Consider the following 18,946-nt stretch of genomic DNA (forward strand, 5'->3'; position numbering starts at 1 on the left):
AGTTTTATGATGATACTACCGTTAATCCTTTAAACTTAATATATTGTTAATATCAAACAATCCAGGCAGCATTCAAATTAATCTTACAAATGTGTGTAAAATTTGTTTTGGTTTGTCCACATACTACTATTGGCTGACATGTTTCTTAAATTTCTTAATCTGTAGATTTAATCTGTTTTTCCTCTTGCATATTAGAAACTGTATTTGTCCTATGGACTTCTCCCAACAGACTAGACTTTGCTGATTGAATCCTTGTGGTGTCATTTAACTGTCTTTGTGTTTCCTATAATTGGATCTAAAGGTTTGAGATTTATATTTGCTTGTGGCAAAAGGCAAGACTGCTTTGTAAGTAGTGATATTTCTGTTAAGGAGGCTCTTAATGTCTTTTTTGTGTTTGTGAACTTAGCAGGCATTGGTGTGCAATGTGTAGATGGCTGGTTCTCAGCCCCGGGTGATTTGCCCCCAGGGGCCATTTGTTAATATTTGGAGACATTTTGTTTGTCACAACTATGGGGGTGGGGTGCTGTAGGCATCCAGATGGGAGAGGCCACAGATGCTGCTAAATGTCCTAATGATGCGTAGATGGCCCCCACACAAAGAATTATCAGGCCCAAAATGTCAAAAGTCGAAATTTAAAAAAATATGGTTTAGGTCAATTAATTCATTTAAGATTGCATAATGGTAACATTCTTAATAGAGGACTTGGATAAAGAGAAACTTGTGCCCATCTAATATTTGGTTATTTGCTCAGTGGTAGAGTTTATAAAGGCAAGTGAAATGGCTAAGTCTTTCTCTACTTAAAACACTTTCAGAAAGGAAGTTGGTCATAAGTGTCCCTCTGATAATGATGTACAATTAGTCAACCTCCCTTCCTCTCTCTCTCTCCCCCTTCTCTTTTTCTGTATTGTTATAAACTCAGGGACTTAAACATTTGTGTTGCAGCTCCTTGCAGTTATTATTATTGCTCAAATTGTTAGTAGGAACCTCATCTCATCAAATGGACTCCTGAGTTCTTTTACCTTAGTAGTCTTTGGTAATTTTCTTGATGTCTGCTATGACAAGATATTTTCAGACCTAGACCTAGACCCGGAGTCAGCATTTCTTCAAGAAGCTCTGGCTCCTTTCAGTGGGAGATGGTATTTCAAGACTCTAATTTGGGCACTGGGATAAGACAATGATTTCTCAGAATTTCTGTTGAACCATTCTTTTGTCCAACATTAGAATGAAGGTCTGATTGTCATTTGAAGCTTCTTCAAATGGTAAAACTTTAATGACAAAATCATGTCAGCATCATACAGGATGTGTGTCCTTTTACTTCGTGTGGTAGTGATACATTTTATAGTTGGGATATATGTTCTTAAAGATCTTGCATAATTCAGACTGTCTAAAATTCATCACTGGCCCTGAAAAGAATGGGAAGGAACTCTGATAACCAGCTGTAGTGCTATTCAGATATATTAACTCATGTGGCTTGTTAGCTTTGCCATTGTGATTCTTGATGGATATTTTTAAGTATTTGGACTTTACATTTCAAGTTTTGCACATGAAACTTGTAGTATTTCAGTATATTAGTATTTCACATTTACATAATTCAAATGTACAAAAAAATAAATCTATTCTATGCACAGCCTAAGAGGTGGCTTTAATTGATTCATGTTCATGTTAAAAAGAAGGGCTGTAGCACAACTGTGTTTCTATAAGTCAGTCACTATTTCCTAAAGTGTATTGGGTTGGAAAAATGCTCCAAATACTATGTGTTCCGTGAATAGTCACGTTGCATATTTGCACATTGTAGGCCCTGAATGAGGACAAGACTGTTTAGCCCAGTATTTCTTTTATTTAATGCAATTTACTTTCGAGGAATAAATCACTTTTGGAAACCACTGATTATTACTGCTTAAATTCATTCTTGTGCTGCTGCTACCTTGTAGACTGTACAAGAAATCTTAATTACTGAGAGATGTGTTTAAGTTGGGTTCAACTTGGCATAAACCTAGTTCTGAGTTGTTCATTTTGTGACTTTGTCAGGTCATCAGTTTAATGTTGCAACTCATCATTTTTAGAAAATATGAAACCTTAACATTGTCAAATCTGGAGTTTATAATAGTATGAAATATATGATAAAGTTTTTCTTTGTTTATTAAGAATGAAATCTTTTATATGTATACAAATACATATAAAACATCTTTTATAATTATTCATGTGGTAATTAGACTGTGTTAATAATTGTATATTACCATTTACAATTCAGTATTTATAGTTGAAGTTAATAAAACTGCTAAAAACGGAATATCTTTGACATACTGGTTTCTTTCGAGCATCCAGCTAGAAATTTAGTTAGAAATCATCTATCATTTAAAAAAATTTTTTTTTTTATTTAGACAATTTTAATTACCGGGGTGACACTGTTTAATTAGGGTACATAGATTCAGAGAAAACATCTCCAGGTCATTTTGACATTTGATTATGTTGCATACACATCACCCAAAGTGAAATTTCTTCCATCACCTTCTGTTTGGTTTTGTTTGTGTCCTTCCCCTCCCTCAAACCCCTTCTTTTCTTCCCTTCCCCTCCCCCCTCCCTTTCTTCCCTTCCCCTCCTCCTGGTAACCACCACACTCTTGTTTATGAGTATCATTTTTGTGTTCCACCTATGTATGGAATCATACAGTTCTTAGTTTTTTCTGATTTACTTATTTTACTCAGTATAATGTTATCAAGGTCCATCCATGTTGTAAATCAGTGGTAGTCCACCTGGTCCCTACCATCCACTAGTGGGTGTTCCAGCTTTCATGGTGGGCAGAAGCAGAACAACCAAAGTATAAATAAAAAGATAGATTTAACTATAGTAAGTTGTTTTATAAAGATTTATTCTGCCAAACTTAGCGAAAATTTGACATAAAGTACTTGGTAAGTAATTATTATTATATGCTTTAACTTGCTGTAACTCTGCTTTATCAATTTTATAAAGTAAAGGTACTTCCCTACTTTATAAATCACCATTACTGTGGAACCGGTGGGTGGTTAGAAAATTTTACTACTAACAGAGATACAAAAGTGGGTGGTAGGTATAAAAAGGTTGACTACCCCTGTTGTAAATGATCCGATGTCATCATTTCTTATGGCTGAGTAGTATTCCATAGTATATATGTACTACATCTTGATCCAATCAGCTGTTGAAGGGCTTTTTGGTTGTTTCCATGTCTTGGCCACTGTGAACAAGAAATCATCTATCATTTTTCTAGCATAGATGAAATTACAAAATTATTTACTATCCTTGCTGACTCATGGTGGCGCATGGATAGAACATTGATTCAGAATGCCAAGGTCCCCAGTTCGAAACCCCAAGGTCTCCGACTTGAGTGTAGGCTTGCCAGCTTGAGCACGGGGTCTCAGGCTTGAGTGTGGCATCATTGGCATGATCCCAAGGTTGCTGTCTTGAAGCCCAGGGTCACTGGCTGAGCAAGGTGTCACTGGCTTAGCTTGAGCCCCCCACTAAGTCAAGGCACAGCACAGAAGCAATCAATGTTAACTAAAGTGAAGCAACTTTGAGTTGTTGCTTCTCACTCTCCTCCCTCCCTCTCTTTCTTTCTGTCACTCTCTCCCTCTTCCTTTCTCTCCCTCTCAAAAAAAAAAATCAATAAATTGAAAAAATATTTCTATGTTCTTTCTGTGTGTTTTTCTTCAATTTAGCCTGAAACTTGTCATTTAGGAAATTAGGGCATTATTGAATAATGTTTTGTCTAGATAAAGTTTATTAATTTACTACAGATAAATTGATAAAGTGCTATTATTGATAAAAGCTGAATTCTGACTTACACAAATTGATTAAATGTGATAATCTCTTATACCAGAAAAATGTATTTCTAAATGTGTAAGATTAACAAAAATGTTAAAAATAGGTATCTTAGTTTATAGTATGATTGCTGTGCAGTGAATTATTTGATCGTTTGACCTTTGTTGTTTCTTCAGTTTATTTTGCTAATATGTTGTAAAAAAGTATGTGTTTTAAAGCGAAATTTATTTTATTTTTTGAAAACCTCAGGTTTAATATACAAAAATCTCAGGATGGCATATTTAGTGTTCAGAGCAGTGGAGCAGTCCATATCAGTTAGTGGTCTCTTACACATTTATTTTAAAGAGTTACCAGAATTTATGATCTTTAGTAGTCAACTTAGAAAAATTTAGTTAGCATCCAAAATAGATAGATAGTAGCTATCATAATTGTTGATACTTTCTTTTTTAAGTTGGTATAGAGAGCAGGTCTTAGACTTGTGATGCTGTTTATGTTAAAGCACCCTAATGCTCTCTCTCAAACCCCTTACTGTAGACCCTTGCCCGCCTTCCTACACACTCCCCCTTCCAAGAAGTAGATAGGCCTTTAAGTACAATATGTAAGTATACCTGTTTGAGGATTAGATAGATCTTTTTAGGAATGCTATTCTTGGGCATTTACATGTTCTAAATACAGTGAGAAAAGGGTATGTTACTATTTTATTGATTTATTCAGTTCTTTTAGGAACTTGATTCCAGTTATATATATAAATTGAAGTTTTATTATCAATCTTGTAGAACAAGAAAGATGCCAGCTATACTAGAAATATAGTGCTTTGAGTTCATGTTTTTATTTTTATAGTTTAAAGAAGTCATTTTTTTGTGATAAAACAATTCTTATTTACTTGAACCTACAGAATATGGGCTTCCTTTTAGGAAATAGCTATCTAATTTGGATCATAGGTAGAGTGGCTTAGGAATTCAGAGATCCTTTTGTTTTAGAATAAAAGGAGGTACTATTGCTAATTATTCCTGAATAACAGGGTATTGGCTAATACGGCTTTTAAGCTCAGTAAAATGTGTGGTCTTCCTAGTGTTCGGGAATAGCAGGTCTTGACTGGATATAATTATATTTCAGTAAATTAATGGCCCGTAGAGTTTATTTTAGTTGTGTTTAGTGCTAATATTGAGAGCCATTTAGTATGGTCCTTGGTTGTTGATAACCAAAGCACTATTTTATATTTTACAAAGTGAGGTTTCTGAGTTATTAGCGCTTTTTAGTTACTGTCAACTCTATTAAATCTGTTGCCCAGTTAGCAGTTTTGGTTTTTCCAGAGTGAATGTGTTTTTAGTTAACTCATTATTTATTGTGTTTATTACCTATTCAATTCTTTTGTGTCCAGTTAAATAAAAAAATTTTTTTGAGGCTTCATTTGACATACTCCAAAATTTTGAACTATTGAATTTCATTTATGCCCTACATATAACATCTGTTAATGACCTATCTTCTAGGAAAAAATAATGTTTTGTCCTGATGAAGGATGAAGGGCTGTCAAGAACAGAGCACTCAGGGGTCTTATGTATAGACTTTAAATGATATAAATATACATTATTTTCTATTGAGAAAAAGAACAGATTGAAGACAGTGCGTTATTAAGTAATTCAGAGGTCTTTTTTTTGTTTTTTAAATGAGAGAAGGGGAGATAGACTCCTACATGTACCCCAACCGGCATCTACCCAGCAATCCCTGTCTGGGGCCCATGCTCAAATCAACTGAGCAATTTTTAGTGCCTGAAGCTGACGCACTTGGACCAGTTGAACCCCTGGCTGTGAGGGGGAAGAGAAAAAAAAGGGGGAGAGAAACAGAAGGTTGCTTCTCTTTTGTGCACTGACTAGGAATTGAACTTGGTACATCCATACTCTGGGCCAATCGATGCTCAATCCATTGTAGTATTTTTATCTGTAATAAAGTAATTTGAGAAGATAGGAGAACTTTGGAGATAATGGTATACTAGAATGTTATATGTATTTTTAAATTTACTTATTGGTCCTGAGAAGGGGGTGTGTGTGTGTGTGTGTTGGGAGGGGTGTTGTTGAGTACAAGAGAGGTTTATAAATTACTATAGTTTTTTAAACCTTATGGGGAAAAAAATTCATTTAACTTAAAAATTGTTCAGGTTGATTATTACCATAGGTAAGAAGATATGAATGAAGTCCTTGCTGTTTAGATATTGACAAATATTGATTGGTAACAAAAATTCAGAACCACAAAGTTAGAAGGTATTCATTTAAAAATAACATGAAGCTAGTATAAATTTAGTAAGGTTTATGTATTTAATTGTGAACATAATACAAATTGATCATAGCTAATTTTGTATGGGAAATAACATAAGTTCAGAAATTTTGTACTTTTTGCTTTGATACAGCTATTATTTATTACTGTTATTTCTTACGTATAATACTTTTTTATAGAATAAAATGTGAATGTTTTAGAGCCTAATGATTTCTCTGTTAGTCATTCCCAGTAGCATGCAGGAGAACTCAGTTTGGTGCGAATCTGAGAATATGTTTCCCATGCCACCTCAGGGTATAACTCCACCAGGGACTGCTCCGGCTGTCACTTCAATAAACAGCATCAACAACACAGTTGCAACTCCTGCCAGTTACAATATGAAGAATGACCCCAGGGGACTCAATGTGTTCAAACAGGAGAAGCAGAAGGTTTGTTTTAGGGAGTTAAAAGACATAGGAGTCTACTAGTGTTACTGGTTATGTTAATGTACACTGCTCATAAAAATTAGGGAATATTTTATAGCTTCATATTAATTTTGAAATATCCCCTAATTTTTGTGAGCAATATAGTTTCTTAACACTCATGTGGCAGTGAGAGTGTGTTATATGAAGAAATAGAATTGAAATATTCAACTGTGTTTAAAATTACAGCACTACAATTCACTTAAAAATCATACACACAGATTATTTTCTGTTCTAAAAAAATCAAATTCAACGATAAAATATCAATATTGAGCAGAACAAATGTACGTTTGAATATTACTATGAAATTGCTGTAATTTTTCTTGTCATTGAAATTTTGTGAGCATACTCTAAAAGGGGATTTAGGAGCGTATCTGAATAGACTAGCAGGCAAAGCAGTCAAGGTAGGAGCTGACAAACACTGCTTTCCAGGCAAGTATTTGTGTGTATGTATATATATGTAAAAGATAAGTGAAATTACTATTTTATGTTTTGTTATTAAATACAAATAACAGTAACCCCTCTTTCACTATCATTGTTAGTTATTTACAATACCCAGGTTAGAAGAATTTATGCTATAAGCCTTTAAAGATCTTAGGTCATACTAGACTGGTGATGGCACAGTGGATAGAGTGTCGACCTGGGATGCTGAGAACCCTGGTTCAAAACTCAGAGGTTGCTGGCTTGAGCGCAGGCTCACTAGGTTGAATGCGGGGTTGCTGCCTTGAGTGTGGGATCATAGACATGAGTCTGTGGTCACTGGCTTGAGTCCAAAGCTCACTGACTGAAAGCCCAAGGCCACTGGTTTGAACCCAAGGTCGCTGGCTTGAGCAAGGGGTCACTGGCTTGGCTGGAGCCCCCTGGTTAAGGCACGTATTAGAAGCAATCAGTGAACAACTAAAGTGACATAACTACAAGTTGATGCTTCTCGTTTCTCTCCCAGTATGTCTGTCTGTCTCGCTAAAAACAAAAACAACAACAAACCCCCCCCCCCCCACAAAGATCTTCTGTCATATTTGAATTTGCCAAAGTCTGTGTGTGTGTGTGTGTGTTGGTTTTTAGGTGATGTAACAGTTGTTCAATGATTTCTTTTATCATTGTTTGCTTTTTGGAAACTTCAGGAATTTCACCGTTTGGATAGGTTATTTATATGTTGATTTGGCCTTGCAGAGACTATGTATATTAAGGCTTAAAAAATCTGTTCCTTTATGTAAATATATGTTTGGTTATTTATGATCCTGTAGTAACAGTAAATTGGTTATTGAAGAGTGAAAAAAAATCTTCAGTAACCTTATCATTTAAATACTATCTTTTCCAGGGTAAGGCCTTAATTATGCCCCTGAACAATTGCATTCCATAGCTCTGGGCTTTAGTCTTTATATATCTACATCCCTTACTCTTAATAGTCACATGAATATAATCTTGCCCTGGCCGGATAGCTCCGTTTGTTAGAGCATCGACCCAGTATGCAAGGGTTGTGGGCTCAGTCCCAGTCAGGGAGCATATGGGAATAGATTGATGTTTCTTTCTCCCTTTATCTCTCTAAAACCAACCAATAAATTAAAAACAAAAAAGGATGTAATCCCTGTTTACATTCTTTAGTTCCTTTGTCCTTTCCAAGACTTCATGGCAAAAATCTACTTTGCCTTATATTTGACCTTTCCCTAGTTCCAATCTCTCGCACTCTCTTTGTCTAATTATCCCCAATAGGAATTACTTGGAATATTGGAATGGAAATTTTGAAGGTTGTTTAAAAAGAATACAGACGTAAATTCAACTCAGATGGAGAGGGATTACTGCAGATAGGCTAAATAAGAAACAGTGGAAAAAGTACAAACATAGAGTACATTTTTTAAATTGATATATGACTTTGACCTTTTAGTTTATTCTAAGTTACAGTGTTAAATATAATGTTAATGTAATGTTACTATTCATCAATTTCCTAAGAGTCAGAGCATGTTGTTGAATCCCTCTAGTTTGCTTTTTTCATGGTTCTCAGAACAACCAGTCTCCACTTTCTGGACCAGTTTGAAGCAACTCTCAAGGAACAAGCTGTTTTCCTAGAGCCAAACCTCACTAATGGAGCTCCTGTGAATGGAAGCATATACTTAAAGTCACAGCAGCCTTAGTGCTTCCCATCAGGCTCTTCAGATTGTTACTACATGAATGACTCAACCGCCCCTCGCCCTTTGCTTTTTAACCCTCAACTAAGTTAGGTTATATATTATTATACTTTTAATATACATAAATAAATTAGATTTCTTTGCATTTTCATGTATGTTGACTGGTTTGTAGGGGACCTAAATAGTACATGATATAACTGTATTCCATGTAACTTGTTTCACGACTTCCTAGGCTCACTTTTGAAATGTTTAGTCTTCACAATATCTCTTGCGTTCCTAGTCTTAAACTTATGCTCCTCAAATTGGTTACGACACATCTCTTCCTCTGGTTATAAAAGCAATATGACAACATTAAGGAAAATTTCAATGAAAAAAAAGCTAATTCTGTCATGATAAGATAGTCATTGACATATTACTTAAATCCCGAAGAGTCGGAAACTATCAATTCTAATGTCTTAACAAACATGAAATCTTTAATTGTGGTAAAGCACAGAATAGAATATTTAATGACATGTTATGTCATTTAAAATAATAAAAAGATACATATAATTGAATAAAGAAAGATTAAAATGTTACATGTACACAGATTTTACAGCTTCTGAAAAAGTATTGGAAGATAACTGTAGTTGTGTTGGGTGGATGAAGTAATGGGAGGTAATTTTCTCTCTCTTAATTCTGAATTTTATGGAATTGCAAGAGTTTATTTAAAAATAAAAATCAGTGTGGCCTGTGATGGCACAGTGGATGGAATGTTGTCGACCTGGAATGCAGAGGTCACTGGTTTGAAACCCTGGGCTTGCCTTGTTAAGGCACACATGACAATGAACAACTAAAGTGAAGCAACTATGTATTGATACTTCTTGCTCCCCATTCCCCTCATCTCTCTCTCAAAGCAATAAATAAAATCATTTAAAAAAATTAGAATAATCCAATTGTGAAGAGTTTGATAATTCCTCATTTTAATTTTTTTCTCTTCACTTACTGGCCTCATGTATCTCTTTTTAATTTTTTAGTCAGCTTTTTGGTTTGCATATGATATATTCTGTTCCAATTCTTAACCAGTACCATAATACTACTCAGTTGCCATATTGTTGACTATTGCCTTCTCTTTTACAGAGGAAGGTGACATGTCACCCTCATTTTTAGAAGTTGGACTTGTTCTAGGTTCAGATTTGAACACACTTGAAACGTAATAACTGTTAAGGAAAAGAATAGGAAAATATTGTTGGAGAGCAAAATATATCAGCAAAATATATCTCTATTATTTTTAATAATAGAGATGGGATTGGTTGGGGAAAGGGAGGGACAGGGTGAAGAATGAGAGCTAGCAAGAGAAAAACTCAGAGAAGAAAACTGAAGTAGCCTTCTTAAAAACCTTCCACACCTGTGGGGAAGAAAAATGGGAAAAGCCAGGTCAAATACTATATACAGTGTGTCCGTAAAGTCATGGTGCACTTTTGACCGGTCACAGGAAAGCAACAAAAGACGTTAGAAATGTGAAATCTGCACCAAATAAAAGGAAAACCCTCCCAGTTTCTGTAGGATGATGTGGCAGCATGTGCGCATGCTCAGATGATGATGTAACACCGTGTATACAGCAGAACAGCCCAGGGCCATGCCAGTCGAGATGTGGACGGTACAGAGGAAAGTTCAGTGTGTTCTGTGGCTCGCTAAATTCAAATCCGTGACCAAAGTGCAATATGAATATCAGCGCATTTATAACGAAGCGCCACCACATAGGAATAACATTATTCGGTGGGATAAGCAGTTGAAGGAAACCAGCAGTTTGTTGGAGAAACCCCGTTCTGGTAGACCATCAGTCAGTGACGAGTCTGTAGAGGCTATATGGGATAGCTACCTAAGGAGCCCTAAAAAATCTGTACATGAGCCCACATCAAACTGCACTGAATAGGTATGAAACTGGGAGAGTTTTCCTTTTATTTGGTATAGATTTCACATTTCTGTTGTCTTTTGTTGCTTTCCTGTGACCGGTCAAAAGTGCACCATGACTTTACAGACACACTGTAGTGTTCTACATTAGAACCTCATTGTAATATTTTTACATGGATTAGGCATAATGATCAAATCACCTCCCTTTTATTAGAAGTTACTAGTTATGCCCTTTGAACAATTTATTTACACTTAATATATACTTAAGAGCTGGGATGATGTGATAGGTTTGTGATTTATAATTAAAATCTCATTAATGGGTACTATGGAGTGCCATAAAGTTGATTTGAAAATATTTTTGTTAGACGTTTATATCTGATCACTTTTTGACCTTTTGGCTGAGATCATGTGTGGAAGTTTATATCTGAATAAAGCTGTTTATATATATATAAAAAAAAATATATATATATATATATATATATATATATATATTTTTTTTTTTTTTTTTTTTTTTTTTGTAGAATTTTTCCAAAGTGAGAAGCAGAGGAAGGCAGGCAGGCAGACTCCCGCATGCACCTGACCGGGATCCACCTGGGCATGCCAACAAGGGGGTGATACTTGGCCCATCTGGGGTGTCGCTCTGCTGCAACCAGAGCCATTCTAGCGCCTGAGGCGGAGGCCGTGGAGCCATCCTCAGCGCCCGGGTCAACTTTGCTCCAGTTGAGCCTTTGCTGCTGGAGGGGAAGAGAGAGGAAGGAGAGGGGGAGGGGTGGAAAAGTAGATGGGTGCTTCTCCTGTGTGCCCTGGCTGGGAATTGTACCGGGATTTTCACATGCTGGGTGGACGCTCTACCGCTGAGCCAACCAGCCAGGGCTGCAATTTATATATATTTTTAATCTAAAACTAAATTTTTAGCAAGTAAAATTTTAATGAAAAAGATGGCTTGTTGCACTGATACTAAGTTGTGTGTGATGGGGTAAATGATGTGAGGATTGAAGGGTACTGAGGCACTCTTTAGGTTCAGAAGTACTTGGAGAATGCCTTAGGTATTTATCTTCATGCTTTTGCCACTAGTTTCAAATGGGTAAGTGTTGGTAATAACTAAGATTTTAGGGCACATAGTTTGCAAAGTGAGTGCTGTGATTCCATATTGACTTTCATGAATTAAAACAAACAGTGATGTTAGTGATTTGAAAAATCATTTATGTTTGAGTTTAAGGTCATGGAATTACTCCCCTCCACTTTTTTTTCTTTTCTTTTTGCCCTGATAGGTTTGTTTTCATTTTCTCTCCTTCAAGGTTTATATCTTTCAGGTTTTTTCCCCAATTAATAGAAGTTAGGTTTTCTTTTAAAAGTTTTTCTTAGGTAGAATCTCCTAATTTTATTGGAATGATTATGATGATAACCCCCTGCCCCCCAGCACCTTATTTGAATTGTAGAATCGGAGCACTGAAAATGACCTTCGTATTTGGATTCTGGTTGTCAGTTATCAGCACTCTTCATTGAGTAACTACTGTTGGGCAGAGTGCTGGGTTAAGGGGTAAATACAAAGAGAAATGACTCTTGCTTTCCCAACCTTTGAAATATTGTAGGAAAGAACCTCAAAAATGCATTATTATGGTATATAAGTTATTTGGTAAAAGTAAGTGCAAAGGGTTATGGAAATAGGGAGTGGGCTTAATATCTACTGACATTTACTGATTTAGGCCTTCTAGGCCTTCTAAAATTGTTCACAGGTGACCGTGACATTGCTATAAAAAATATTGAAATTGAAAATTGACAAAACTTTTAAGCATTTTTTTTTTTAAAGTAGGACGTAGAGTTTAAATTTTTATTTGTCTAAAACTTGAAGGGGATTTAGTCAGTTAAACTTGCCACTGTCTTTGTTATACAGAATGATATGGAAGCTAGTAAAGCTGTTCCGCTGAATGCATCTAAACAGGATGGACCCGTGCCCAAACCACATAGCGTCTCCCTCAATGACACTGAGACAAGGAAGCTCATGGAAGAGTGTAAAAGACTTCAGGGAGAAATGATGAAGCTAGCAGAAGAAAATCGACACCTGAGAGTAAGTTGATTTTTAAAAATAACTTGATTTAAGCAAAGATATAGGATATGTGAATATTATTTGGCTATTTTATCAGTTTTTAAATTCATCTTTAGTTAACTCTTTCTCCTTTTCTTCAATTTGGTTATGTCCCGTCCTTTGCTCTCCACTCCCAGCCTCTTCACAGTTTTACCGTGGCTTCTCATTGCCCCTGAGTTCTTTTCCTAGGCATTGCTAACTTCCTCTCTTGTTTGTACCCTTGACATTCTGTGCCTTAGTCATATGAACTGCCTGCTGCCCAAAGAGTAGCCAGCCACTGGTCACCTGGGGCTGTTGAGCACTTGAAATGTGGTTTGTTTGAATTGAGATATGCAGAGTATAAAGTACACACTTACTTCTTAGACTTAGTACAAAACAAGGTAATATATATATATATATATATATATATATATATATATATTGTATTGTTACGTGCTGAAATGATATTTTGGTTATATTGGTTGAATATACTATATTATTAAAATGTATTTTTCCAGTCTCTATTTTTTTTAATAATCTGCTAAAAAATATAAAATTACTTTGTGGCTTACACTTGAGGTTCATATTATGTTTGAATTGGACAGTGTTGGGCTACAGTTCCCTGAGGAATCAGTCCCCTCTGTTTTATCACCCTCTTTTGCTCTAGCCTGAGTTCTTCCCTCTGAGTGGAATGCCTTGAATTCTTAGCCTGACTCTCACAGCACATGCATACATGAACATTCATCTCTTGGTACTCTTGTTTCTTGTCATCTTTTCGGTATTACCTTTGTAGGATACTGTCCCTCTAAAATGAAAAGATAAATTGTTCAGGAATGCTCTCCTTTGTTTCCATCATATCTCTTATTTGTTGGAGGTATTTCTCCTTCTAGTGGGCAGTAGTTTCCTGGTGGTCAAGGACTGTGTGGCATCATCTTTGCATTCATAGCACGTGCATCTTGTAGTCATTAGTATATTTGTATGAATAAGTTAATGAGCTGGTGAATTGAGGACTAATTTGAATATGTATGGAGGTTATTAAAAATTAGCCTTTGACAAGTAATTATTTCAAGATCTGAATACCTTCAAATTTCTTTTTAAGGCTTTGAGCTTTTTGTATCAAAGAAGATTATATAAAAATGTATATGAGTAAATAAGCTAAATTATGAAACAATCTCCATTTGGTTATTCTGTCTAAGTGTACATAGGAGCTACATTCGGAATCAAAGGCACTATATCTTAATTGATCTGTGCTGAAATAATTTTTCTGGCTATCTCTTCATATTCGTTACTACCCCTCAGGATCCCCCTGACCCCAGCGCCTCTTGGATAGTGGAAATTGTCTTCATTTCTTACATATCATACAGATTTGTTTACTTTTATTTTGTCTGCCATGTCTTGCACAATTGTGTTCTTTGATGACAGCTGTGTTTCTTAGCTTGCTCAGTATATTTGTTGGGAAAACCACTGTTTATCTTTTGGCAAGGAGGGGAGAATTAGAAATGGTAGGCCCAGGTAGAGCAGGGCTGTAAAATATGAAGAGTGAAGGTGAGATAGGTGGGTGAGAGTTAATTCCTGGTCTCAACTCTATAGGCTGATGCTCACTAGGAGGTGTTATTTGAAAAAGCATTCTACTCTTTAAAAGATAAAAAGACCACTTGCTTATAGAATGAATTTCAGGCTCTTTAACATTTCATACTTAAGGCCCATCATAATTTGTTGCCAGATTAACTTTCTTGAGCATGTCTGATCACTACCCCTTTTTATTTCTCTACCCCTGTGGTTCTTAATTAGTCCATACTGATTCTGAAAGTCCTACAGAGCTGTTTAAAAATGCACCTGGCCAGGCCTTCCCCAGACCTAGTGACTAGAATCACCAGGAGCACTTTTTTTTTTTAATTCAGTGAGAGGGTCCTGGCCGGTTGGCTCTGTGGTAGAGCGTCATCCTGGTGTACAGGAGTCCCGGGTTCGATTCCTGGCCAGGGCACACAAGAGAAGTGCCTATCTGCTTCTCCACCCCTCCCCCTCTCCTTTCTCTCTCTCTCTCTCTCTCTCTCTCTCTCTCTCTTCCCCTCCTGCAGCCAAGGCTCCATTGGAGCAAAGTTGGCCCGGGCGCTGAGGATGGCTCTGTGGCCTCTGCCTCAGGTGCTAGAATGGCTCTGGTTGCAACTGAGCAACACCCCAGATGGGCAGAGCATCACCCCCTGGTGGGCATGCCATGTGGATCCCGGTCGGGCGCATGCGGGAGTCTGACTGCCTTCCCGTTTCCAACTTCAGAAAAATACAAAAAAAAAAAAAAAAAAAATTCAGTGAGAGGAGGGGAGGCAGAGGTCCAGACTGGGATCCACCCAGCAAGCACACTAGGAGGTGATGCTCTGCCCATGTGGGGTGTTGCTCCATTGCTTAGCAAATTAGTTCTTAGCACCTGAGGGAGAGGCCATGGAGCCATCTTTAGCACCTGGGGCCAACTTGCTCCAATCAAGCCATGCAGGGCGAGGGAGAGTGTGAGGGGGAGGAGTGGAAGGGTGGAGAAGCAGATGGGCACCTCTCCTGTGTGCCCTGACCAGGAATCAAACCCAGGACATCCACACACCAGGCCAACACTCTACCACTGAGCCATTTGGCCAGGGCCGCCAGGAGTATTTTTAAAAATTCTTGGTGGGTTTGAGAATCACTGCTCTTTCTCACAGGACTAATTGGCATAAGACCAGAAAGACCCAGAAACCCTCAGAAAATGTAATAATGCAAATAAAACAGTATGATGTCAGGTGGACTGTTTTACTTGATACACTGGAGGGATCAGTATGAGAAAATAAAGCTTAGCTTACACTGAGGAAGTAAAAACTTGCCCTACCATTCATCTGGTTGGGATGATGAACACAGACAGGTAAAGCCAACTGCCTGGGTAACAGATACAGATACCAGTATTTTTTCCAAGGTCATGCTGCAGCTGATAAAGTGTGTATCAACCTCCTACTTTGAGTGACTACTGCTTTCTTACTGAGAACCATTGTCTAAACTCAGACTCAGAAAGTTTGCTGTGTGAAACCATCCTATCAGTAAGAACGAAGCAGCCCACTCTTGTCTGGAGCCTCAAAGCACTTTGGTGCAGAGAAGCAGTCTCCCTGTTCAGTCCAGGTGCAGAGCTTCAGGTGGGGTTTCTGTATACAGCATTCTACATCTACTGTAATTTGTAGTTTCCAAAGAAACAGGATTCAGTGTCTGTCTTGCAGTTCAGATCCAATGCTGACCCTTTTACACACAGCCCTCATGCTTTACTTTGAACATATCAAAACACTACGTTCTTTAAATGTCATCCTGAACTTCCTCCTTCTCCCAAATCCTATAAAATGCTGTCTCTTCCTTTGGTGAGATACCTACCTGTGCCTCTGCTCTGTGTGGTACCCTGGTTGCAGTGAGTCAGTGAACCCCTCAGACTGCAGGTTTGTTTCTGGCAGTCTTTGGCTGATGGGACTGGGACAGATGTAACCAATGTAAAAACATTATGGGTCCCCTTGGAAATAGTGTATGCACAGAACTCTTTAATTGCAGTGATTTTAATGAGATTTTTTCCTTTTAGAAATAGATCTGATAGAGCCGTATTGGATTTTTTTTTTCAGTTTTTTTAGTCTTATTTCTCAGCTCCAGTTTTAAAAATTAGCAGTATTGAGGTATAATCTACATTTTGTAAATTTTTATTATGAATGTACAATTCAGCGATTTTTAGTAGATTTTATAGATTTGTATTGCCATTATTAGAATCAAGTTTTAGAATGTTTGCATTACCCTAGAAACTAGTTTTCTTATGCCAGTTAGCAGTTAAACTCTATTTCTGTCCCCAGCCACATGTAAACTGATCTTTCTGTCTATTGATTTTTAGTTCAGTAATCTTATTATGTGCATATTTGTTTTTAAATCCTTTTTTGTGCATGTATTTTTTTCTAGGATGAAGGTTTAAGGCTCAGAAAGGTAGCACACTCGGATAAACCTGGATCAACCTCAGCTGCATCCTTCAGAGATAATGTCACCAGTCCTCTTCCTTCACTTCTTGTTGTAATTGCAGCCATTTTCATTGGATTCTTTCTAGGGAAATTCATCTTGTAGAGTGAAGCATGCAAAGTGCTATTTCTTTTATTTTCTCTTGACCAGAAAAAGATTTGTTTACCTACCATTTCATTGGTAGTATGGCCCACGGTGACCATTTTTTTTTGTGTGTACAGCGTCATACAGGCTTTGCCTTTAATGATCTCTTACGGTTAGAAAACACAATAAAAAACCAACTGTTCGGCTACTGGACAAATTGTATATTACCAGATCATCACTAGCACATGTCAGTTGCACATTCAGTCCTTTATGAAATTCATAAATAAAGAATTGTTCTTTCTTTGTGGTTTTAATAAGAGTTCAAGAATTGTTCAGAGTCTTGTAAATGTTATTTTAATAATCTCTTTAAATTTTATCTGTTGCTGTTACCTCTTGAAATATGATTTATTTAGATTGCTAATCCCACTCATTCAGGAAATGCCAAGAGGTATTCTGTGGGGAAATGGTGCCTCTTACAGTGTAAATTTTCTCCTTTACCTTTGCTAATATCATGGCAGAATTTTTCTTATCCCTTGTGAGGCAGTTGTTGACTGAGTTTTTCATCCTTACAATCCTGTCCCATGGTATTTAACATAAAAAAAATAAAACTGTTAACAGATTCTTGCTCGATAGCTTGTTTGTGTCTGTCGTGTCATTAGATGGGGATACCAGGGAGTCCACTCTATGATAATTTGAAATTTATAATGCATAATTTTATCTCACATTGAAATCCTTTCAGATATTACAGTAGGTAGAAGTCCATTCTATTAAGGAAAGGAATTGATAAATTTCAATCTACTTTTGGTTATTTGGAAGAGTATAATCAGTTTGTCTTCAAGATAATATAAAATAAGAAAATACCATGAGAATAAAGTGCTGTAATTTTTGTCAGTTTATGTGTGTGCTGTGGCTCTATTGCGCTTACCCCATTTTAAACAGGTTCTTTTAGTATCTCTTAGTATCTCAAGAAAGACTCATTCTTTTTTGTTCTAGTCAAGTACTTTTTAATGAGCCCAATAATTCCTTTTATAATATTTCATAATAATAATTAAAAGTAGGTGTTTTTTCCTGCCCAGTTGACACTCAAATTCCCATTATGGAAATCAGTGATAACTGAGCTAGTCTTGGGAATCTTCTGTGTGAAAAATGACTTTATCGTTTGCAAATCTGTTAACCATGTGAAACATTTTCAGTATAAATATGCTTTATAACATTTAAATTTATGTATTTCATTTGTATTAACAGAAAATTTTGGAACCATAGAAAATTATTCAGTTTTTTTTTAACTGAGTACAATCTAATATAAATGAATGTAGAGCTTGAAAGTAGGTGCTGGTTTTGTAAAAGATACATGTCTGTCTGAAAGAGACACTGGACTTTGGGACCTGAGGTGGTGCAGGGAAGTTTATTAGGCCCAGGTCTGTGTATACATTTTATAAATTAGTTAAATGTTTGAAGTACTTTGGTTGCCTTTTCATTTTAAGCACATTTTTATTTGTCAGATCACATGTATTGTGTCATTGGCTCTACGGTATCATCTATAAAACCTCTTAATGTGCAAAAGTTACTGAAAACAAACACAAATAACACATATCCATCACTAGCATGCTACTGCAGGGAATGTTGCGTTGTATGCTTTACAGTCATTGTAAAATTGTCTTCCCTTCCTGATAACTGGGAAAGCATGCTAGAAAAGAGTCTTGCAATTTTGTCCCATAAATGCAGAATCAGTTATTCCTTGGCTTAGCTCTGTATAATCTACATTATTGGTAATAAGTATCAAGCTTGATAGTTCATGGCTGTCATTTTTTAAAAATTGAAGTTCTCAAAATTTAACAAGATCCCGTTTTATGGGAATGTTTCTTAAAATTCATTTTCTTTAACCTCTGTTTTCAAGTTGAAGAATTTGATGCCTTTATGAGAGTAAAGATAACTTGCCCTGTGTCTCATAGGTAGGTAGAGACAGAGCTAGACCTAGAAATTGGCTCTGTTGACTCTAGTTTGGTTTCTTTTCTGGTCATTTTGTAGGAAAAAGAAAATTATTAATTTGACATGACTAAAATAACATAAGATGCTATTTAATAAGTGTATGTGAAATTTTCTACCATGAGCTTGTATTACAGGCTACTGTTGAATAGTCTCATGTATATGTTTGCTTTTAGTGTTTAGGCTGGCAATCCTCCTCAACCCCCTGTTGGTAGTAAACACTATGAAATACAGTGTAGTTTTAGATAGGCATTCTACAAAATGCAGTCAGTATG

General features: G+C 36.5%; 1 protein-coding gene across 2 annotated transcripts in view; it reads left to right on the forward strand.

Moving 5' to 3' along the window:
* The window catches only part of VAPA (VAMP associated protein A), a 49,220-nt gene extending 31,644 nt beyond the window's left edge, over positions 1 to 17,576 (forward strand). Inside the window, exons 5-7 of one of the 2 annotated variants that reach the window (XM_066246664.1) lie at positions 6,360 to 6,494; positions 12,435 to 12,608; positions 16,548 to 17,576. In XM_066246664.1, coding sequence (XP_066102761.1) covers positions 6,360 to 6,494; positions 12,435 to 12,608; positions 16,548 to 16,706 — 468 coding nt within the window. In that variant the 3' untranslated portion in view covers positions 16,707 to 17,576. The remainder of the gene's footprint in view (positions 1 to 6,359; positions 6,495 to 12,434; positions 12,609 to 16,547) is intronic. The other variant, XM_066246665.1, reaches the window with a different exon arrangement.
* The last annotated feature ends 1,370 nt before the right edge of the window (positions 17,577 to 18,946 follow it).

The sequence above is a fragment of the Saccopteryx bilineata genome, chromosome 11 (assembly GCF_036850765.1).
Source record: "Saccopteryx bilineata isolate mSacBil1 chromosome 11, mSacBil1_pri_phased_curated, whole genome shotgun sequence".
NCBI classification, from domain to species: domain Eukaryota; kingdom Metazoa; phylum Chordata; class Mammalia; order Chiroptera; family Emballonuridae; genus Saccopteryx; species Saccopteryx bilineata.